This window comes from Vanacampus margaritifer, chromosome 3, assembly GCF_051991255.1.
Source record: "Vanacampus margaritifer isolate UIUO_Vmar chromosome 3, RoL_Vmar_1.0, whole genome shotgun sequence".
NCBI classification, from domain to species: Eukaryota; Metazoa; Chordata; class Actinopteri; order Syngnathiformes; family Syngnathidae; genus Vanacampus; species Vanacampus margaritifer.
This window is the reverse complement of record NC_135434.1, coordinates 2,261,187-2,285,398: the sequence shown is the minus strand read 5'-3', so window position 1 is coordinate 2,285,398 and position 24,212 is coordinate 2,261,187. Positions and strand designations below refer to the sequence as shown.

Here is a 24,212-nt window from a genome sequence, read left to right as displayed (position 1 = left end):
ATTTCCAGGGTTGGCAAATCTCCCACATTGCACCACAAGTAGGTAAAGCCTTGTAGGTCATTTGACCAAGACAGCCATTGAGAAAATGGGAAATGGCGTCGAAGTTGATCTTGGCCTTCAACTCCACTGCTCTAGTTTGAAAGTGCGACATGTTCGTCGTAAAGAAGAAGTTAACACCAGCTAATTTGCTTTGAAGCAAGACAGAATGCCGGCCACCATTTACATTTCAATAGGTAAGTTGATTTGAAAAAATGGCACAGACGTAGCGCTGACGTTAGCAAGCTGGCCAGCTATTATGCTTTTGCTAAATTACTCAAACAAGAGAAAATAAAATAATAAAGGTTTGGTTCAGAGTCTGGTCCTTTACAAGACGGCTACTACACCATTACAAGCTAGCTAACTGAAGAAAACAGAACTAACTAAACAGCTTCTACTTCCTTGAGATAACTGAAGCCCAACAGTAGCTAAATGAAGCCAACCACATTGAGCGGAAGAAGAAATCGAACTGAAGGCAGAGCTACCTAACCAAAGACAACAGCAGAGGCTACCTGAAGCTAACAAGCACACAGCAGCTAACAAGCACACAGAGGCTAACTGAAGCTAACAAGCTCACAGAGGCTACCTGAAGCTAACAAGCACATAGAGGCTAACTGAAGCTAACAAGCTCACAGAGGCTACCTGAAGCTAACAAGCACACAGCAGCTACCTGAAGCTAACAAGCACACAGCAGCTACCTGAAGCTAACAAGCACACAGAGGCTACCTGAAGCTAACAAGCACATAGAGGCTAACTGAAGCTAACAAGCTCACAGAGGCTACCTGAAGCTAACAAGCACACAGCAGCTAACTGAAGCTAACAAGCACACGGCAGCTAACTGACGCTAACAAGCACACGGCAGCTAACTGAAGCTAGCACATGTCTACTGCTTGAAAACACAACATGACTTTGACGTAACATTTGTATCAACAATCACATTTTTTCCGTCTCACAGTTTTGACAATCATATCCAATCAATAAAAAATATCGTCAGCGCTAACTTGGACAATTTAGAGTCTCGTGCGTCCGGTTCTGCTTGTTCACTTAAGAGAAAGCAGCTGTTGTGCTCATGCTAATGCACGCTCGCTCGCACGCACAATGAAATGGTCACTGGTAGAACAATTAGTTGTCTTTGTTGTATGTCGTATGTTACATGATTAATGCAAATGCGATTGTACACTTCCCATGTTACCCTTTGGCCTGAAAACCCTCAACAATGGTTCAATGTTGAATGGCTGTTACTAATATGCTAGAAGTTGGTTCGTACAGGAAACATGAAAGAGAATCGCTCAAATGCTAACAGTTGGTATGCTAACATACGCAAGATCGCAAAGTGTGATCATGTGAAGTTTGAACACTGACAGCTTTCATTTGGCACATTCATGCTCCTCTGGGATGTCGCCGGAGAGGAACTGAGGGAGGCTGGTGGTGGGGGGTCAGAGAGGGGGGGGGGCACAATAGAGCGCTTGACAGTGATAGCGCAGCATGTGACCTGCAGAGTCACAGGCGGGACAAACGGACTTTAAAAATGTATTTTCATAGATTTAGAAATTTGCTTTGTTTTATGGCAATTTCAAAAACTGCTGTTTTTTATGAATATTTTTTTTTTTTTTAAAGGGCATTTTAAAAATAGTATTTATTTATTGCATTTTAGGACACCATTTTTTAGGACATTTTTAAAATAGTATTTTATTGCATTTAAGGATATTTAAAAAAATAAAATAAAAATGGTTTAATTTTAGGATCTAAAAATGTATTTGTATGAATTATTATTTTTTGAAATATAGTTTTAGAAAAATATTATTTTCATTATACATAAATTAAAAATACTTTAGTTTCAGGACATGTTTTAAATGTTTTACAAATAAAAAATACATTTGAATGACTTTTTTAAAATCTTTTTTTATAATAATGAGCTTTTATTTTAAGAGACTTTTTCCAATGTTTTTTTATAAACAAAAAAACACTTATTTTTTTATTGATTACTATTACTAAATTTTTAGAATTATGATACTTTTAATTTTTAGAAACCTTTTAGGTATTGTGGTTGTTCTTAAAAGTAGCTCAAATTTTTTTTTGTTGTTGTTCCGTTTGTAAGCAAAAAGTGGATTACCTGCGAAATGTTCTATTGCTTTGAATGTGCCAGGCCGGCCATCAGAGGGAGTGCGGGAGGGGGGGGGGAGTGCGGGAGGGGGGTGCGGCGGGGGGGGGAATGCGGCGGGGGTGACGGATGACAATAGGCCACTTGAAGGCCAGTCAAGTGTTTTGTGCTTGTGTCGCACTCACACTGACAGTGGACGAGCTTGATCACCGACTTCTGGACGGGAAACTTCGTTGCTGGGATTACACGCTCCGCATCTTCCAGCGTGAATATTCCGCAAGGCCATCTTCAGGTGGGAATATTTCAAAGTTATCCTGACAACTGCAAAAAAGAAAAAAAAAATCTAACCAATCACTGAAAACTAAGCTAGTTCTTATTTTTTGATGTCAGAGACTTAATGGGTGTGCTTCAAAGATAAATACAACTGAACTGTACTTAATAACAAATTCCATGAAAATATGCCCTTGGTATTGAATGAGAAACTTAAAATACATTTTTTTTTATGTCCAGTTTTGGTCGCGCAGGTGCTTGTCCCCATCGGTAGATGCTGGCGCCGCAGTTGGATTTGTCCGGTCGCTAGTTTGTGGAGAATGTCAGGACGCAACTCGGGGGCGGGCGAAGCGGCCGAGAGCCGCTTCCACGTGGACGTGGTCCACGAGGACGAGTCGCGGGGCCGCTCCCGGGTGGGTTTCTGCGACCCCGGCGGCTTGGGCAGCGCCGCCGACATCGGGCTCCCGCCGGACGTTTTCCTGGAGCCGGACGGGCCGCGCAGCGACTCGGTCAGCCTGCACTCGACGGGCACGGGGCAGACGCAGGTGTCGGACACGCACTCCAACACGTACTACATGAGGACGTTCGGACACAACACGGTGGACGCCGTGCCCAACATCGACTTCTACCGCCACACGGACGCCACGCTCGGCGAGAAGATGAACAGACCGTCGCTCGCCGAACTCCATGAGCAACTGGATAAGGTCAGGGACAGAAAATGGCACGTCTGCTAATTTGCTAAATGTTGTGCTTAACGTAGAGCTGTCAAAATGATAGGGCTGGCTTTAAAAATAATAATAAAAAAATCGAAAGAGCAATATCGAATGGTTTTCCTTTTCGAGCCTGATATCGACAAATCGATTATTTTAATCTCTTTTTGCCATAAATTCAAAAGAAAATAAAAATTTGAAGGCCGTTTTTTTGGTGGCTATTTGACCGTTTTCTTGAAATTCACCGTTCACATGAATTTAAATGTATTTTCTTATATTTATGAAAGACCTGACTTAATGCACTTTAAGACAATTCAGAAGCTTTTTAAAATTGTCCTAATCATATTTAATTGTTCACTGACTATCTTCTCATTTGCAAACATCTGGTTTTACTTTGGAAAACAACAACTGAACAGTAAAAACGTCAATCCATCTTTTTTTTTTTCTTTTTTTTTTTTAAATCACTATATGAATACGAAGTACAAAATAAACACCCATCACTGGTTGATAAACAGTAATCAGGGGGAAAATGCTTGTGTAATACACTTTAACGCAAAATTCTAATTAATCTGATTAATCGGTGAATCGATTGAATAATCAATAGATGAATCGATTCTGAAAATATTCGATAGTGACAACACTCGCTTAACGTTGAAATCTTTCCGTTTGGTACCTGCGACGACCTTCTGCCAACGTTGCTCAGGACCCCCTGGAGGACGGGATGGCCAACGGGGACGAGCCGTCGGCGGTGGAGGAGGCGGCGGCCCGGGCGGCCAAGCAGACCAAAGGCGCCGCCGTCAAGTTTGGTTGGATCAAAGGAGTCCTGGTACAAAAGACATCAACACCTGCATTTCATGTCACGGAAGACGAAAGAGGATTTCTTTTACAGCAGCGATTTGTTGCAGGTGCGATGCATGCTGAACATCTGGGGCGTGATGCTCTTCATCCGGATGTCGTGGATCGTGGGACAGGCCGGCATCGGTATGCGGCCGGCGCCGCCGCTCGCTTGTCGTTGGACATGCGGTCCAATCAACTAGTCTTCATTTTGTCAACAAAAACTAAACAATAATCATTTGGTCAACACACATTTTTCACTGGACTAAAACTAGACCAGACTGGACTAAACCCCTCATTAATAGACAATAACTGGGACTAAATCAGTTTGCATTTTCGTTGACTAATGAAGACGAGACGTACTTCACTTAACTCATTCACTGCCATTGACGGCTACAGACGCCAAAAATTCATTTGAACTATTTCTATTAGTTTATTTGTTTCCATTTTTGTTAAGAGTATGAAAACCTAGAATTTTTTTTTTTACATTTAGAACAGATATAAAATTTGTGATTAATCGTGAGTTAACTAGTGAAGTCTTTAAAAAAAAAAAAAAAAATCTCTTTAACTCTTTGACTGCCAAAAACGTTAAATAACGTTTAGTAAAATCCTATGGAGGAGTGCCAAAGACGTTAAAAGACGTTTGTTTCAAAACAGAGGTGAAACTAACCATTTTCTATTGTGGATTACTGAAAAACGGAATAAGGTAGAAACAAACTTTTTTTTTCTGATGAAAGATGAGAGTCCAATCTTTTTTTGGTAGTATGTGTGTTTCCATAGTCCAAACACATAATTTTCTATGGACCTTGAAAGATCAGTCAAAATGCTTAAAATCGGCTGGCACCCACGGCATCCCTTTTCTGAAAACGTCTGGCAGTCAAAGAGTTAATTATCTTTTTTTTTTTTTTAAGAAAAGATTATTAAAAATTAGGGGCGTCAGGCGAGTACTATTTTTAATCGTAATTCATCGCATGACTTCACTAGTTAACGCACGATAAATCACACATTTTATTACTGTTCTAATACAATATAAAAAAAACACTAGGTTTTCATACTCTTGTTAACAAAAGTAGGAAAAAAAAGTGAAACTAATAGAAATAGTTGAAATGAATTTTTGACGTCTATAGCCGTCAATGGCAGTGAATGGGTTTAATAAAAGCTGGACTCAAATCTATGGACATTTTACAAAAACGAGACAAATGTCGCCATCGTAGCCACTTGTGGATATTCTGTCATCGTGTGTCGAGTTGTTTTTCATCAAAAAGATTTTCATGTAAAATAGTTTTAGATCTGAAATGTTCAACATCATGACAAAAAAATAAACAGAGGTCAAATGATTGTCCTGACTAAAACGACACTTCTTGTTGACTAAAACTAGACGAATAAAGTTATGTTTTCTGGGACGAAAATGCTAGATTTACAGTCAACTCAATAAAAACGGGACGCGTATGTGAAAAAAGTGAGATTGAAAGCGGACTAAAAGGGATTCTAAATTGAAAACGAAATCCTTCCGACCAACAAACGTTTGCTGTGCGAGCAGGACTGACCATCGCCATCGTCCTGATGGCCACGCTGGTGACCACCATCACGGGCCTGTCCACCTCCGCCATCGCCACCAACGGCTTCGTGCGAGGAGGTGAACGCAGCTCAACGCTAAAAAAATAAAAAATAAAAATCTCAACGCATGTGGAATGTTGGATCGAAAAATGATGAATTGAAGACGAACGACAAAACTGTTTGCGTGCGTTTGCAGGTGGCGCTTACTACCTGATCTCCAGAAGCTTGGGACCCGAGTTCGGAGGCTCCATCGGCCTCATCTTCGCATTCGCAAACGCGGTGGCGGTGGCCATGTACGTGGTCGGCTTCGCCGAGACGGTGGTGGAGATGCTCAATGTCAGGAAGGATGCCTCCCTCGGACGCTTTTTTTTTTGCGCCTTTGGCCGTCCCGCCGGTCACAATGTCCCTTCTCGGTGCGCTTTCCAGGACGTGGACGCCCTGATGACGGACGAGCTCAACGACATCCGCATCGTGGGCACGCTGACCGTGGTCCTGCTGCTGGGCATCTCGGTGGCCGGCATGGAGTGGGAGGCCAAAGCTCAGATTGTCCTGCTGGTCGTCCTGCTGGCGGCCATCGCCAATTACTTCATCGGGAGCCTCATGCCCGCCCAGGACAAGAAGGCCAAAGGATTCTTTGGATATCAAAGTCAGGCAAATATCAACGTTTTATCATCTGCTAAAAACAGAAATGAAAAAAAAACGTCAATGCCAGAATGTCTCCTGGACATCGCCAGCAGATCTTTGAGTGTAGACAAAAACTGCTGGCGTGTGAGAGATCCTTACAGACGCTGACTGAAAATCCTGACTAGGGACGCAACCATATCCAAACATCACCATACGATAATTAGTCAGTAGAATGTGTAAAAAAAATAACGATATGGTAAAAAAAAATCTGCGTTCGACTGAATCAGGTGAAAAAGTCCTGTTTTTGGATGGAGATGTTGAAAGGCCAAAACATTCCTAATTCAAATGACTCTGTACTAATAAACGAACCACCTGAGGGCGCTAGAACGGCACAAACGGAATACAAACGAGCCTTCCGAACAGATCCGCTGCTTTTAATCCTGTGACATCATCAATTTTAATATCCTCATGTTGCCGTTATCGTTACCTGCTTATTCCCGACACACTCGAGATGGCGCCAGGCATCATCAGTGGATTCCAGACTTGCTCCGAGCGTTATTAACCCCTGCAGACAAAAATCATTGAAACCCAGAGTAACTCTTGGGCACATTTTAGAACCATGCAGACATCGTGCCCATCTGAACCTCAAAAGAAAGTGTCCAATTTTGGGCTTTTTATTAACTCTTTGACTGCCAAAAACGTTTAATAACGTTTAGTAAAATCCTAAGGAGGGCTGCCAAAGACGTTAAAAGTCGTTAACTATGTTTTTTTTGGGGAAACGGGTGGAGGAAAGCCTTGGTAGTATGTGTGTTTCCATAGTCCAAACACAATTTTTTTTAAATCAGCTGGCACCCACAGCATCCCTTTTCTGAAAACGCTTGGCAGTCAAAGAGTTAATAATAATGTGAAATATAAAGCATATGGAAAAAAATAATCACCCAGTGATCTGAGATTGCACCCAAAATGGCACCGTCCAATTATTATTGTCATTATTATATGCGGGAAACAAATATGGTACACATGAGTAAAAATGTCCACATTTTGTCCCATTAACTCTCATTATAAATCATCGTTTTTCACGTTTTTTGATGCACTGTACACCTGATGTGTTATCGTGGATTTCCCGCGATGACCTGATTTATGCCTTCACTCGGGCATCAACTAAATGTAGCTTTTGGGGGGGTTACTTTAGAGTCATAAAAGCCATAATACACCAGATGGCGCTAGAGAGCTTATTGTCGTTTTTGGTTGAGCGGACTTAAGTGCTTCCTTTGTCCCCATTCTCGCACCAAAACAAGAACGCACGCTTCAGCACGGTTGGGATCGAGAGCTCAGGCCTAAATAGATGAGACTTAGTTGTGCTCTTAGGACAATATTGTAATAATATTATAATAATATTGTAATTGTAATAATAGGACTTCGATATCACACTTCCAATAGTGAGACAAATTTGGGCTCATTTTACTTGCGTCATAAAAAAAAATGTCGTCAACAGACATCAGATCCATCCAGACGGCATCTGCCAATCCCAAAATGTCTCCTGATGTCTCAGATTCATCCAGACATTATCAGCGGATCCCAGAGTGACGTCGTCATGCGTCTTTTCCTTGCTTGACTTTAAAACGCTCTTTCGCAAGCCCAGCTGTGACTTTGCACTCGTCTGAGCTTCTCTGTCGCCTCCGCAGCGGCCATCTTGGTGGAAAACCTGGGTCCGGACTTCCGGGACGACGAGACCTTCTTCTCGGTGTTCGCCATCTTCTTCCCAGCAGCCACCGGGATCCTGGCGGGAGCCAACATCTCCGGAGACCTCAGCGTAAGTTGGACCCAGCGAACATCAACGCGCTCGCTATTCGGACCGGCCCGGGGGGGGGGGGGGGGGGGAAGCGGGATTTTATGGCGGGGGTTGACTATGCGGTCATTGGTGCTGTGTCCATCTTTGAAAGGACCCCCAGTCCGCCATCCCCAAAGGAACGCTGCTCGCCATCCTCATCACGGGCTTCACCTACGTGGGCGTGGCCATCTCCGCAGGTGGGCCACGCAATCACCGCCACGACAGGCGCGGCGCCGATGCTTGAAAATGTCCGTCTTGTCTCGTCAGGCTCGTGCCTGGTGCGAGACGCTACGGGCGACGTCAACGACACGCTGAGCGACGCCGTCAACTGCACGGACGGCGCCGCGTGCACGCTGGGATACGACTTCTCCATCTGCAAAGAGGGCGGATGCCAGTACGGCCTCATGAACGACTTCCAGGTAGGACGGCCGGACGGGACGTCGATCTTGGGGACAATCGTGTCCTTGTTGTTGTTGTGAGTCACGAGCTTCGTGCAGTCATGAATCCGCACATTGTCGACGGACTCCTACACACGCGCGCACACACACCGTCTGTTGTGGAAATTTCTGTTTGGCCGTGTGAGTGAATCCCGACATTTGTTTCGAAATAAACTCGACATGTTTGAAGACAGTAGTGTTGAAAACGTGCAAAGGTTGAGGATTAGGGCCAGTGAAGAGGAAAAAAAAAAAGGTTGGCAGGTTTCTGACTTTATTCTCAGAATTTTGACTTTAAAGTCGGAATTTTGACTTTGAAGTGGGAATTCTCACTTGATTGTCAGATTTCTGACTTTCTGACTTTCATAGCTCTACGTCACAAATGATTGAGAGAATTCGGCGATTATAGCGATAAAGTGAGAATTCTGACATCAAAGTCAGAATTCTCACTTTAACTCATTCACTGCCATTGACGCCTATAAACGTCAAAAAATTATTTTATCTTTCTATTAGTTTAACATTTTGTTCCACTTTTGTTAACAAGAGTATAAAAACCTAGACATTTATTTAATAATCTTTTTTTTTTTTTTTTAAGAAAAGATTGTTAAAAATTAGGGGCGGCGATTACAATTTTTAATTGTAATTAATCGCATGAATTTAAAAGTTAACTCACGATTAATCACAAATTTTCTGTTCCAAATGTACAATAATTTTTTCTCTAGGTTTTCATACTCTTATTAACAAAAGTAGGGAAAAAATGTTAAACTAATAGAAATAGTTCAAATGAATTTTTGACGTCTATAGCCGTCAATGGCAGTAAATGAGTTAAAGTTAGAATTCAGAGATGATAAAGTGAGGATTCTGAGATTAAAGTCTGAATCCTGCCAACCTTTTTTTCCCCCCTCTTCACTAACCCTAATCCTCTTTCGTAGTAATCACTGGCGTTTAGCATTAATTTCAAATAAAATTACATTTCTTGATTTTTTTTTTGGGCACAACTGCGACACGCACTTTAGCCGAAAACATATCCTCGCCTCGGATAGTCCGCTGGCTCGGCCACTTTAGAGCGCCTCATTGTTTGCTATGAGTGTGGAAGAGTGAGGAGAAAACAAAAGTCAGACGTGACAAATGTGGACAGCTCGGTCGCGCGTTAGAGCGCCTCGTTGTTGTGGCGCCTTGTGAAGAGTATCGTCTATTCAAAGTCTCGCTTTTCTTGGTCTCCTCATCGGATAGCAGCAATTTGATTGATTCTACCTTGCAGGCGATGAATCTGGCATCGGCGTTTGGGCCTCTCATCACGGCGGGAATCTTCTCAGCCACCCTGTCGTCCGCGCTAGCCTCGTTGGTTAGCGCGCCAAAAGTCTTCCAGGTAGGAAAAAAAAAAAGGAAACAAATGTTCAAGCGTCTTGGTTATTTGGGATTTAAAAAAAAAAAGAAAGAAAAAAAAGAAAAAATGTACGTAAACAAACTTCCTTTTGGCGACATTTATGAATACTTACTAGATTGAACGGTACAATTTGGCATTGCCGGCTAGCCGACGCCATTACATTCAAAAAGACCAAATAAAAATGGAATCACATTTTCATTTTTCTTCTAACGAAATGTAGCCTTCATCTACTTTGTGATCGACATAACAAAAGTCGTCGGTTGAAACTTGCAAACGACAAACCACCTGCAGAAAACGCCATCGCTGTCATTTGGCTCAAATTCGTCCGAAAGAGGCGTTTAATGCTTGACTGCGCCCCACTGGAGACATTTTGACTTTAAGAAGGCGAAATAACTTCTGCGGACGGCGGACAAGTGGATGCGTTCCAATAATGACAAGAACCGATACTAGTTTAGAAAATGGTATCATTAAAAAAAAAAAAAAAAAAGAAGATGTATGGAGTTAAATTAGGGTCAAAGGTTTTGCACTTGAAAAAATAAAATGTGAAACTGAAAATGGACGTATTTTGCAAAATATAACAATGTATTCAAATTTAAAATCAGTGTGAAGAAAAAAAGATTCAAATGAAAAATGAAAAAAAAAAGACCTCAAATGTCAAAAATGATATGGAAGCAAAAAGTGAAAATAATTTATTCAAAAGAATCAAAATTATATTTAACCCAAAAAAAGCGCTTCACACGTATTTTTTTTATTTTGAATCCATTTTTATATTTTGTTTTTAATTTTTAATTTAATTTTTGGAATTGCATTTTTTCAAGTACAATACTTAGACTTTGAAGAAATTGCGTGGGAAAGCCGAAAGCTAATAGCAATAGCTGAATGCTAAGACGAATGCTAAGGAAGTACATTAAAAAGATAAATGATGTGAAAATGACAAAATATTGAATTATAGTTGAAAGATAAAGGAATAAAAAGAACACTTGAACCCGCGTGAATTTTTCAAGCAAGCATGGAAAAGCTCCCATTCATATGGATGGGAAAGTGGAACGAATGATATCCGATGGAAAAACGAAAAACGAAAAACACCCAATAGCGCCACCTAGGCATGCAGTACCCTCCCATTCATTCAGATGGAAAAGTGGAAGGAATGATATCCAATGGGAAAAAAATGCCTGTGAAAAAGTGTCCCAATGTGTGTGCGTGTGCGCGCGCGCTTAGGCCCTGTGCAAGGACAACATCTACCCGGGCTTGGGCGTCTTCGCCAAAGGCTACGGCAAGAACAACGAGCCTTTGCGCGGCTACGTGCTAACCTTCTGCATCGGCCTGGCCTTCATCCTCATCGGTGGGCGACCGACGCTCTGCGCTCTCTCTCTCTCCATCCGCCGCCGCCGCCGCCGATGATGACTTTTGTTTTCCTTTTCCTCTCAGCCGAGTTGAACATCATCGCTCCCATCATCTCAAACTTTTTCCTGGCGTCCTACGCCCTCATCAACTTCTCCGTCTTTCACGCCTCGCTGGCCAATTCTCCAGGTGAGCTCGACGCCTCGCTCAATAACGGGAAAGCCCTTTGAGCCGTTATTGCAGTGGTGTCCAAACTATGGCCCGGGGGCCATTTGTGGCCCGACATCCATTTTTAAGCGGCCCGACGCTTACACTAAAAATGACATTTGCTAAAAAAACAAAAGTGTATTTATATTCATTTCCATTTAGCAGCAATTAGCATTAGAATAAGTTTCATCATTATTCACGAACCCGTTCAAAACACTGGCCGAAACTGGGGAAAAGAGCTTGTTGCAACATGGCCTTGGCTGATCTCTTATACTCTGCTGCCACCTGCTGGCCGTTTTTTGTAATAACTACTACCATTGCTTTAAGCAACCGCTTCAGATCAGAGTCTGCATTAAAAGCCTTCTGTATGCTCTAGCATTTAAAAAAAAAAAATCATTAAAAAAACGTATAAATACGTTTTTAAAATGGAACATTTTTATATGTTTTTGGGAGCAAATGAGTTCCAAGTAAAAAAAATAATAATAATAATCAAACCCTGTTCCATATCCTCGATATCCAGTTTTAAGTCCATGCTTGTATGCTCCTTGTCCTCAATAACTTTGGCTTACCAGTCAGGCAAAAATGTTCGCTAGTCAGCATCTGTGCGCTACTAGTACTATGAGGGAGATGCTGGAGGTTAACTCGTAGAATTTTGTAACATCACTAGTAGTACTAGTAGCATGCAATTGTCCACTATTCACTCCTCATTCTGCAATCGTTTCAATCCCTCGCCCATTGAGAGAATCACTAAGGAATCAGCTCGATAAGCAGCATCGACAATGGAATCGGAAATGACAAGGCATCGCAAGTCGATCCCAGAGAGTAGTCGAGCTAACGCCTCGCCCTCCGTCACCACAGGGTGGCGTCCCAGCTTCAAGTACTACAACATGTGGGTGTCCCTGGCGGGCGCCATCTTGTGCTGCGTGGTGATGTTTGTCATCAACTGGTGGGCGGCGCTGGTCACGCTGCTCATCGTCCTGGCGCTCTACATCTACGTTAGCTACAAGAAGCCTGGTGAGCGTCAAACGCACGCAAGCTCACGTGACGTGACGCGCGTCCAGACTTTTACTTTCCTCTTTTTTCCTCCCCCCCCGCCCGTCATGGCCGTGCGCAAGACGTCAACTGGGGATCGTCCACTCAGGCTCTCATCTACAACCAGGCTCTTACGCAATGTCTCAACCTGACTGGTGTGGAGGACCACGTCAAGAACTTCAGGTGAGCTCAAACTCTGTGGGATCAGAAGAGAGTGGGGCCCGACCGATATGCATTTTTGGAGGCCCAAAAACATAACGATTATCGATTAATCGGCCTAACCCTAAAATAGGTATATAATGCATAGAATCCTCCCCCCGTTCCTTTTCAATGGGTGTGACTTATGCACTAACTTTCGCTTAAAACTCATTCACTGCCATTGACGGCTATAGACGTCAAAAATTCATTTGAACTATTTCTATTAATTTAACATTTTTTCCCCTCTTTTGTTAAAAAGAGTATGAAAAGATAGAATTAGGTTTTTTTTGGTACATTTAGAACAGATATAAAATTGGTGATTAATCGTGCATTAACTAGTAAAGTCATGCGATTAATTACGATTAAAGTTTTAATCACACGACTTTTTTTTTTTTTTTAATTCATTCACTGCCATTCACGTCTATAAACGTCAAAAACTTTTAACTATTTCTATTAGTTTAATTTTTTTCCCACTTTTGTTAACAAGAGTATGAAAACCTTGAATTTTTTTCATTGTACATTTAGAACATATAAAATTTGCGATTAATCCGGAGTTTACTAGTGAAGTCATACGATTAATTATAATAAAAAAAAAAAAATTATTGCCTGACACCCCTAATTTTTAATATATTTTTTAATGAATTTATGGCAAGTTTCTCTGCTTTGAATGACAAGTCCTTAGTATGAGCTTATCAAAAATTTCATGAAGTATTATCAGGGCCGTTTCCAGCTTCAGGGGGGCCCCCAAGGCAAGATGCTGTTTGGGGGCCCCTAGTTAGGCAAACTACAATGAAGAGATTCCTAACCCTTCTCTTAAGACAATCTATGAGACTTTATGAGCAAAAAAAACCAACATCTTAAGTTGACAGTCATTTTTACATCAATAAATAAAACAGCTTTTGAGTGTTTAATTGAAATAAAACACAACAAAACAAACTCCATTTTGGGAAAACAAACTAACTTCAAAGAGCTCCTTAGGTTAGCAAGCAAATAGACCATGAGTGAATATTCCTATTTTTTTTTTTAATGACAGTAATATTGCCAGTGTCTTTTTAAAGCTTGTACCCAATTACAAATTTGTCACATTTTCAACAATAATTCATATATCAATACTAGTTTAACTAGGGGCTGGCCGAGGGAAGGTTAACATCTATAAATAAATGCCAGAGGCTAAAAAGAAAATACAATTGAGTTTGGCCTCCAACAAGTGCCGACCTTTCTCCTTTGACCGTTTCTATAACGTTTATAACATTTTAATGGGGAAATAATCGGCCGATTATAATTGGCGGACGATTCATCGGTCGGGCCCTAAAAGAGAGTCGAACATCATCGGTTGGTCGCTCATGATCCCCCGACACACTATAAATCCACGAAGACATCACGCAGACATGATCAGCCGATGGCAGAGTGTGTCCGAGTGTTGACGTTTGTGCCGGCAGGCCTCAGTGTTTGGTCCTGACCGGCTCTCCCAGCTCTCGGCCCGCTCTGCTGCAGCTGGTCCACTCCTTCACCAAGAACGTGGGCCTGATGGTGTGCGGGCACGTCAGGATCGTACGTAGACGCCTTAACGCTCCCGCTGTCACGTGACACCCATGGCAAGCCCCACTGGTGCCTTTGCAGGCGTGCCGGCGTCCCAACGTGAAGGAGGCGTCTCAGGAGCACGCGCGCTGCCAGCGTTGGCTCAACAAGAAGCGCATCAAAGCCTTCTACGCGCCCGTCTTCTCCGACACGCTCAGACACGGCGTGCACTTCCTCCTGCAGGTGGCGCCGACACTTCTTAATGCATCCACGTTGTGTCTTTGATTGACGGATTGTGTGACGTGCGTGTCTCCCGGTCCAGTCAGTTGGTCTGGGCCGCCTGAAACCCAACACTCTGGTGCTGGGCTTCAAGAACAACTGGATGGAGGGTCACATGAACGACGTGGAGACGTACATCAACATCGTCCAGTAGGAAACGTCTCGGCCTTCTCCCGTCTTCTCCCGTCGTCTTTGTTGATGCCTTATTGTGGGTGTTGTTCCCCAGTGACGCCTTTGACCTGCAGTTCGGTTTGGTGATCCTGAGGCTTCCTGAGGGTTTGGACGTCTCTCACATCCAAGGACAAGGTCAGTGGCAACCATGAGTCTGTTGCTAACCAAAAACAGCAGCACCTAGCCACGCATAAGAACAGACCTCCCTGGCCGATTTTGGACTACATCAGACACTCATTAAGACATTATCAGCCGATCTAGAGTGTCTCTTTTCACATTAAAGATCCATGTAGACGTCATCAGTTGATCCCAGAGTCATCATTTAATAGTGTCAACTACAAACCTGTTGCTAACCAAAACAGCAGCACCTAGCCAATTTCAGAGTACATCAGACACTCATTAAGACATTATCAGTCGATCTATTCTAGAGTGTCTCCTTCCACATTATAGATCCATGTAGACGTCATCAGTTGATCATGGAGACATCATTTGATCTCAAGAGTTCATCTCCAGGCATTATTAGCCGATCTCACGTATACTGGTAGTGATACACTCATTAAGACATTATCAGCTGATCTAGAGTCTCTTTTCACATAAAAAAAAAAATCCATGTACACGTCATCAGTTGATCCCAGAGTCAACATGGAGACATCATTTGATGATCTCAAGAGTTCCTCTCCAGGCATTATTAGCCGATCTCGCGTCACTGGTACACTCATTAAGACATCACCAGCAGATCCCAGAGCATCTCCAGGCACAATAAAAGAGCCACACAGACATCCTCGGTTGTTTCTAGTCTCTCCAGACATCATAAGCCAATTCCAGAGTGTCTACTTAATTTGATTTGTGAAAAAAAAGTGCAGCGTGTGCGGTTTCTCTGCGTCCCTTGCAGACGAGCTGTCTTGCTCCCACGAGAAGCCTCCGATCACCAAAGACACGCCGGTGACCGTCACGCTGACCAAAGACTCGGATTCCGACTCCAGTCCGTCCAAGACTGCTAGCAACCAGAGCAGCCCGCTCATCATCAGAGGTGGCGAACTGAACTCTTTAGGATTATCATCACAATGACTTTGACACATTTTTTTCAAGATCCTCGCAAATGGAATTCCAAATGTTGTTACGATCTGTCGTTTGTGTGTGTGTGTGTGCAGATAGCAAATCAGTTCTGAGTGCGAGTGATCAGCGCCTCCTCGAGTCCAGTCAGCAGTTCAAGAAGAAGCAAGGGAAAGGAACCATCGACGTCTGGTGGCTCTTTGACGACGGAGGTCTTTTTTTCTTCTTGACATTTTGCAAGACTTCTGTGTGATAGACACGTTGGACTGTGGTGCCAACTAGTGGTCAAGTTGGAGTATGACAGTTTTGAGAGGAAAAACAAGTCCAAATTTTTCTAAATTAAAGTCATATACTCTACTGTATTTTTGGGAGACAAAGTATAATGACACAGGTTTGAATCCCACCTCCGACTGCATATAGCAAATGTATCTTGACCTATTTTGATTTACAATGATATAAATTGGCAAAGAATACCTATGAGCTATTAACTCATTCACCGCCATTGACGGCTATAGACGTCAAAAATTCATTTGAACTATTTTTATTAGTAAAACCTTTTTCCCCACTTTTGTTTGAAAACCTATATATTTTTTATTGTATTAGAACAGATATAAAAATTGGGATTAATCGTTAAGTTAACTAGTGAAGTCATGCGATTAATTGCAATTTATTAATTTTCTTTTTTTCATAATATTTTCTTTAAAAAAAACAATGATTTTTTCCCCGTAAATTAGGGACATCAGGTGATTAAAATTTGTAATCTTAATTAATCGCATTACGATTAATCACAAATTTTACATCTGTTCTAAATGTACAAAAAAAATATTTTTTCTAGGTTTTCATACTCTTGTTAACAAAAATGGGAAAAAATGTTAAATAGAAATAGTTCAAATGAATTTTTGACGTCTATAGCCGTCAATGGCAGCAAACGAGTTTTAATAGCTCAGTAATACACATTAAAATGCATTTCAAACTTGTAGCAATTCGCAGACCGGAATCACGAGTGACTAGTAATATTGTGTGTGCGTGTGTGTGTGATAGGGTTGACGCTGCTGCTTCCCTACCTGCTGACCAACCGAAGCAAATGGGCCGACTGCCGCATCCGAGTCTTCATCGGAGGAAAACTCAACCGCATCGACCATGACAGACGCATGTCAGCCACACGTACACACGCCTCAGACACCTCATAGCAGAAGCGGCGCACTGACGCGCGCGCGTGTGTGTGTGTGCGTGCGTGTAGGATGGCGACGCTGCTCAGCAGGTTCCGCATCGACTTCTCCGACATCAACGTTCTAGGAGACATCAACACCAAACCCAAGAAACACAAGTAAGTTACAATGAACACGTGCGCACACGACACACACACACATCTTCACACATTGTCTGTGCGCGTGCGCTTTTGTGTGTAGCAAGTTGTGGTTCAAAGCCCTGGTGGAGTCGTACAGGTTGAAGGAGGAGGACATGGACCAGGAGGCGGCCGAGCGTCTGAAGGCCGAGCAGCCCTGGAGGATCACCGACAACGAGCTGGAGCTCTACAAGGCCAAGGTGACGGCGAGCACGTCCGCCACGCGCACACACGCACACGCAAGCTTGCTTTTAACTGTAACGTTGGCTACTTTTTGCGCTCAGAGCAATCGGCAGATCCGACTCAACGAGCTCCTCAAGGAACACTCCAGCGACGCCAAGCTCATCGTCATGTGAGAAAATAAGTCTTCACCGCTTGCCGTCTTATCACCATCAAATCTACTAACAAGAAGAAATATCTGGGGGAAAACAGACCCCCCGCCCCCCCAAAAAAGAAAAAAAATTCTTGTAAAAATTACAGAAAGAATAAATAAAAGAAAACTTTCCCCCCCTCCCAAAAAATTTAAATAAAAATAAATAATACTTCAATTTTAAAATGTTACTTCCTGAAAATAACTTATTTCATATAAGTAATTTTTGTCTTTCTTGATTATTTTTTTTACTCCTTTTTAAAAACACACTACACTACATCCATATATAATATTTAAAAAAAACAAACACATTATGCTGTTTGTAAACTTCAGTTAACGATTGTGTAATTTTCTGTACCTAATAAAGTGTCTGCTCTTCTGTGATTGGTCAGGACGATGCCGTTGGCGAGGAAGGGCGTGGTTTCTAGCGCCCTCTACATGTGCTGGCTGGAAACGCTGTCCAAGGAACTTCCTCCTATTATGCTGGTGCGAGGAAACCACCAGAGCGTCCTCACGTTCTACTCCTAAAACATACAACACACTTTTACTTTGGTGTCACTTGCTGTGTTTTTGTAAATTATTATTAAATTGTCAATAACAAACTGACCAAATGTAAATTTAAGTTTGTTAACATGAATGAAAGTTTTATTGATGTGAAAAAAGAATTTGTCCCTATGTTGCCATGTTATTATTTTTTTAACTTGGGTTGAACATTTAATAAAATAAACTATTACACAATGTCTTGTAGTCAAACCTTTTAGGTAAAACTACAAAAGTACGACTCATGCAAAAAAAAAAATATATATATATATATATGGCTTGCTTCTTTGTCCAGGTTTTACACAATAAACTCATTTTAATTCAATTTAATATGAGTCCCCTTGGAAAATCCACAATTACAGTCAAACATTTACAATTAGATCTTATTTTAATCTAAAAATGAGATTCCTCATATAATTTCAAATGACAGTAAGATTAAGGTTCTTTTTTAATAACATGATTACATTCTTATTGATACTGTTCAAAACCCTAAATTAGTGACGATAAATTCAGGTCCCCTGTAAATTGGCAGTAACATAACTTTTTTTTAAATATAAATATTTTCTTCAAACAATCCAGTATTTACATACAATACGGACGCTTCTAATAGAAAAATCAAGCATTCATTAAACAAATGATCATAATTATTGGTTACCCGCGTACAGTACCGTCTCTCCGCGATGCATTCAAAACTCCTCTGATAATCCTAAATTGACGGTAAAACTGTCAAAATTGAGTCTTAAGAAACTTGACAATAGTAGCATTTGTCGCGATAAATAAAACAGCCATTATTGATGATCAAGCATACATCAAAAATATCAAATAAACAAAAAGTTTCCTTCGTACTTAGTTAAAGTCAGAAATTATTACAAAGTTTGTACTAAATGATGTACCCTTGAACGCATCTTCTCATGACGTCACTCGTGATCCAACAGGGCGGACATCGAACTTGTTGTTCGCCGGTTTCAGGTGACTTACCTTATGATTTATGAACATTAATACCTTCATTTAATTAATTCATTCTGCTTTAACACACACACACAGTTAGCCATAGCTCTTAAACGTGGCGACAGAGAGCTAGTTAGCTTAGCCTCTTTTAGAACAGTACATGAGTAAGTTAACGCCCCGAATATTCGTTATTACACTTATGATTTACCTCAATGTGCTTGTAACAACGCGGCCGTGAATGTACGAACTTCAGGCCGTAAAATATATATATTTAAAAAAAAAATGTTTAGGAATGTTTTACTCACGTCCTCTTCACGTAAGAGACCAAGGCCGATTTGATCGACAGCTGTTTGCATCAATTAGAAAAAGGGGGAGGGACGTAAATTCACGCCATCATTTGCAGGGCACTTGATTAGGTACACGTAGTCATACCCTAACGATATGTTGTAGCCTATAATATTAATGCAATACATTAAAAAACTACAAATAAAAAAAATAAAGAATTACATTTTAAAATTCATAATTACAGAAAGGAAAATGACTAAATGTTCCCATAATTACAAAACTACGAAAAAATGACAGGTGTCAATCAAAAGCAATCTTAAAAGTATTATCCGGTGTGTAAGGTGTACCTAATGTATTGTCTGCATGCAGGATGTCCGGCGCGCACGAGGAGGAAGTTGTGGCGAAGTTCCTGGACGCGTCGTCTCGCGGTGACGAAGGTCAGGTGACGTCCCTGCTGTCAGCAGTCCCGTCTCTGCTGGACCGGACGTGCCCGAGAGGATGGACTGCGCTCATGCTGGCTGCCAGGAACGGACATCTTGGCATGGTCCAAACGCTTCTCCGACACGGGTAAACAAAGCCTACAGTGGGTAGAAAAAGTCTGCACACCCCTGTCCGAATGCCAGGTTTTTGTGATTTACAAAGATGAATCATTTTCCGCCATTAATGTGACCTGTGATGTGTTTGCTGATGTGTTTGCGCAAGTGTGCACACCCTCTGATAACCATCTCATAACCAGTGGTTGTGTTCAGAATGAACCAATCCCGTTCAAATGTTAAATGGGACCTGCCGCCATTTTAAATGCCACCGCTTTTTCGTGTCGTCGTTTCAAGGTGCGACAAGAGTGGAGTGAACAGTAGCGGTCAGAGTGCATCCGATGTGGCCAAGTTTTGGGGTCACAAGCGCGTCTGCGTCTTACTGGGCGAGCGCGAAGAAGACGGAGACGGCGTCGGCTTTGAGAACTACTTTGGGGCCGAGCCTCTGGACCGTCTGAGCGCCAAGCGCACCGACGCCGCGTGGCTGCAGGACAGGAAGAAGCATCCCGACTCGGTCTTCTTGCTCTTCTCAGACCTCAGCCCCATGCTGCACCGGGACCAGCAGGTCGCAACTCGCGTCTTCATTTGGGTCTTGACTTCATTCTGACTGGTTGATGTCGTTCTTGATACGTTTTTTTTTTAATAGTTAAAAACAAAAAAAAGTTGTTTTAACATGTTTTTTTTTTTAACTGTTTTGTTTTGGTTCTTGATTTTTTTTGAAACTTTGTTCCTGACTTGGTGGTGGAGTTGGTTCTTGGTTTGATTTTGTTTTTATTTTTTTGTTACTGTTTTGATTTGGACTTGGTTCTTGAGGTTTTTATTTTGTTTTTAACTTGGTCCTTGATTTTTAATTGTTTATTTGGTTCTTGATTTTAAAAAAAAAATGATTTCATGATTTTATTTTGAACTCCGTTCTTGATTTTGATATTTTGAGTTTTTTCCCCCACGTATAACTTTTTTAAATATACACATATATAGTTTTGACTTAGTTTTCAACTTGGTTCTTGATTTTTTTCTTTCATGATTTGACTTGACTTGGTTCTTGATTTTGATTTAATTTTGTTCGTTATTTGTTTTCAGATGTTTTTTTTCCCACATATAACTTATTTTTTTAAGTTTTGACTTGGTTTTCAACTTGGTTCTTGATTTAAATTGTTTTTTTTCATTTCGTTTTTGCCTTGCTTCTTGTTTTCAATTAACTTTTTTTTTTTTTAAACGTTTTTTTAAATGTGTTATTTGTTAACTTGGTACATGATGTGAACATTTACTTTGCTCTTGACTTCAACATTGTTAACGGGCGTTTCCTTACCTTGTTTTAACTTCCTTCTTGATTTGACTCGAGTTTGACTTGCTTTCAATTTTGTTGTCGATGTCGTTCCTGTCTCTTGACTCAAATTTGTTTTGTTTGACTTTGTCGTGGACTTGCCGCAGGGCGTGCAGCATTTGTGTCAACTGGACTACGAGGCGGTCAAAGACCTCCTGGAGAAGCCGGACTGCGTGTTGATCTTCCTGGGTGTGGAGAAGAGGAGGAGGAGCACAACGGGAAGGGAAGGCGCGTCCGGGGAGCCCCCAGCCTGGTTCGCCATCAGCGGCGAGGAGGACGGCGCCGCGCTGCTCGGCCGCTGCCCGCACGGGGAGCACGAGTGCTCCTTCGCGACAGCGCCGCACCGAGACCTGCTCAACCTCAGCGATGAGGACGCCGGTGAGGATGGCCACGCTTTCTTCTTCTCGTTGATTCTTTTCCATCCAGTCTTGTTTCCATCATCCTCTCTCTTTTTTTTATCTCCTCATTTCATTCTTGTCTCTGTGTATTTCCATTTCCGTTGTCTTCTCTTCATATTTTCTTATCTTTCAAACCTTGTCTTCTTCTCATCTTGTTTTCTCATTTTCTTCTCACCATCTTTCTGGTTTGCTCCTTCTTTTCTTCTCCTTCCCTTCTACTGTTTTCTTGTCTTCTGTTGTTTTTCCTTTCTCTCTTTTGGACTTCTCTTTTTCTTATCCAGTTTCTTTTCCTCATTTTTTTCTCCTTGTATCTCTTCCCATCGTCTTGTCTTCTCATTTTCATAGTTTTCTCCTTTCCCCTCCCTCTCGTCTACTTGCTTCCTTGTCCCATTCTTTTCTCCTCATCTAATTGAGAGTGGCACAACATTAACATAAAATAAGCACCCAAAAATATAATTGTCTATGAATGCCACCAGATGGCACCAAAGCTATGTTTTCATATTAGACATTGCCTTGATTTGAGTCACTGATCTGAATATATGCCTGGATAGCCAATAGCCCATACGCGCCCGTGCAAGCCGTTGAAGCGACAGGGCGGCCATCTTGCTCCTCCCATCCTGCGAGCAGACTACTGTATAAACTATAGGTTATACGTACAGAGTAGACATATACAGATAGTAGGCAGTTAGTATTAGGCTGGGGTGGGTGGGGGGCGAGTTGTCGCGAGGTGGTCGCTATTTTTTTAACAAGTAAAAAAAAAAATAAAAAATTTGTTAACAGGTGGTGTATGTGCTGCTTTGAAGGCCCCCTTTTTGATCGCTCAGTTCCTCCCTGTAAACATCAAGCATATCATTTATAAATGTATTTAAGGCAAGTTGTAAAATGTCTGAAGTCCTCTTGTTTAACTAATTTAAAACATAAACCATGCTGTTTCTAATAAGTACTGTCTCAAATGTTCTCCAATTTCGTCACTGTCAATGTATAGGATCGTATGCTGAGAAACGTTTCTTGGGAGGAGCAATATGGCGGCCTCGCGGCTTCAAAAGTCTTGCCTATCCAGTCATATATTCAGATCAGTTGGTCTGACAGTACAAAAAAAAAAAAAAAAAAGAGTACAAAAATAGTGACTAACCCCACCCCCCTTCATCTAAATATGTGACTAGGCAAATTTGTTTGCACTGTATTGTAAAATATAAATTATGCATTTTCATAACTGCATTGCTGTATTTAGCAAACCAGTTCTAGCCAGGATGCGCAACTACTGCAATACGATTGGCCGCTGCATCCAGGCAGATCACATTTGTTCAAGTAGGTTAGGGTTGGTCGGGGTCAATAAATGGCAACATCGCCGCGGTCAAGTCACTAACTGCCCTTCCGGCCTGTATGCATTTGAGTATGTCACACCTGAATGCAGCAGCCAATCCGATTCCAGCCTACAACGTCTCGTTTCAGGTGTGCTGGCTCCAGCGCGCGCCCTGCTGGCATGGCACCGTCGCTACGCTTTCTGCTCCACGTGCGGCAGCGCCACCATCTCTGAGGAGGGAGGACACAAGAGGACCTGCCGAAAGCAACAGTGCCCGAGCAACAAAGGGATACACAACACGTGCTACCCACGCACTGGTACGCACACATTGCAAAAACACAACTTTCTGATCCCGTTCATCGTCTTTTTCTTGTTGCTGCTGCTGTTGTTCCTTTCCAGACCCCGTGGTCATCATGCTGGTGGTCCACCCCGACGGAAACCAGTGTCTCCTGGGCCGGAAGAGCATCTTCCCTGCTGGAATGTTCTCCTGCCTGGCCGGCTTCGTAGAACCCGGTAAGCACGCACACAAACAGGAAGTGGCATTATGTGACAGGAAGTTATGGCAGGCGAGACGCTGGAGGCGGCGGCACGGCGCGAAGTGTGCGAGGAGAGCGGCGTGCGGGTGGGCGCCGTTCGCTACGTTTCCTGTCAACCGTGGCCCATGCCCTCGCAGCTCATGATTGGCTGCCTATGCGTCGCCATGACGACTGACATCAGCGTGGACCGCAGCGAGATAGAGGACGCCAGATGGTTTCCGCGGCGACAGGTGAGGCGACAGAAGCAAATTCACAACTTCCCTCGCTGATCGGTTTGTGTTTTGTGTTCCGTGGGCAGGTGACAGAAGCGCTGCTGGGCGGAGGATCCCGCCCAGGCCCCGGTCCCGTCCAATCAGGTCTCGTCCTCCCGCCCAAGCAGACCATCGCACACCAGCTCTTGAGAAATTGGATCAGCATGGTCGCCAACCTATGAACTTTGACCTCAAATATTTCAGGACCACTTGATGTGTTAAGAACCAAAAAACATTTCAACAGTCAATAACAAAACTTTTATTTTTTCTTTTACAATTCATTTTCAGTTTACCTTCATATAAAACAAGTCAAACCGGACTTAGGTTTTTTTCCCCACATACTTTTTTTTTCTTTCTGGACTGACCTGTAACATCTCTTGTTCTTTCCTTCCCAACTTCTCACTTCTTTAACAGCATCAAGGACAAATCAGGAAGTAGATAAGCACAATGTGAGTGACACCTTAGCAGACAGGAAGTTGTTCCACAGTCAAGACGAGAGCCTGAAAAATCACTCGTAAAACAACCAGAAGAGTAAGTGTAAATTCCCTCAAAAGGATTCCAGTGTTGCGCCAAGCAAGCCCTGATCAAATCAACAGGAATGGACTTTTTATATGTAGATGCCACACTCTTGAAAATGTTTCCTAGGATCCCATATGGCACCATAGTAATATTTTTAGGCACATTAGAACAGGATCTGTTCCCTCCCCTCAAAAAATCTACTAACAATCAATCTGCAAGTTATTGATTACTGTAGTTCCAATTAAAAAAATTAAATAAATAAAATAAAAGCACCAGC

At 42.3% G+C, this 24,212-nt stretch overlaps 2 protein-coding genes and 1 long non-coding RNA gene across 4 annotated transcripts; 2 read left to right on the top strand and 1 right to left on the bottom strand.

Moving 5' to 3' along the window:
* Nucleotides 1-26: 26 nt before the first annotated feature.
* slc12a2l (solute carrier family 12 member 2-like) lies at nt 27-18,036 on the top strand. Of its 2 annotated transcripts, XM_077560569.1 has the most exons (27): nt 27-233; nt 2,331-2,429; nt 2,648-3,111; nt 3,821-3,943; nt 4,023-4,098; nt 5,492-5,587; nt 5,705-5,844; nt 5,935-6,154; nt 7,818-7,945; nt 8,076-8,160; nt 8,231-8,382; nt 9,659-9,766; nt 11,003-11,126; nt 11,213-11,314; nt 12,191-12,346; nt 12,448-12,547; nt 14,002-14,113; nt 14,183-14,323; nt 14,403-14,509; nt 14,586-14,665; nt 15,423-15,560; nt 15,682-15,795; nt 16,625-16,736; nt 16,824-16,910; nt 16,993-17,128; nt 17,213-17,280; nt 17,691-18,036. In XM_077560569.1, exons 1-27 carry the CDS (start codon nt 206-208, stop codon nt 17,824-17,826), a joined length of 3,432 nt encoding a protein of 1,143 aa, XP_077416695.1. In that variant the 5' UTR covers nt 27-205; the 3' UTR covers nt 17,827-18,036. The 2 variants fall into 2 exon arrangements, with proteins under 2 accessions (XP_077416695.1, XP_077416694.1); XM_077560568.1 differs by lacking the exon at nt 27-233 and having other exon boundaries at nt 2,267-2,429.
* LOC144048617 (uncharacterized) lies at nt 2,314-9,897 on the bottom strand. Its single transcript, XR_013293382.1, has 5 exons — nt 9,652-9,897; nt 6,620-6,697; nt 5,719-6,140; nt 3,791-3,940; nt 2,314-2,458 (listed from the first exon to the last, which is right to left on the bottom strand). It is a non-coding gene; the product is annotated as an uncharacterized LOC144048617 (long non-coding RNA).
* A 721-nt stretch (nt 18,037-18,757) lies between the features above and the next one.
* On the top strand, nt 18,758-24,207 carry nudt12 (nudix (nucleoside diphosphate linked moiety X)-type motif 12). The gene is made up of 8 exons (XM_077560675.1): nt 18,758-18,807; nt 19,441-19,638; nt 19,902-20,169; nt 21,036-21,306; nt 22,779-22,946; nt 23,029-23,142; nt 23,196-23,395; nt 23,464-24,207. Exons 2-8 carry the CDS (start codon nt 19,442-19,444, stop codon nt 23,596-23,598), a joined length of 1,353 nt encoding a protein of 450 aa, XP_077416801.1. The 5' UTR covers nt 18,758-18,807; nt 19,441; the 3' UTR covers nt 23,599-24,207.
* The last annotated feature ends 5 nt before the right edge of the window (nt 24,208-24,212 follow it).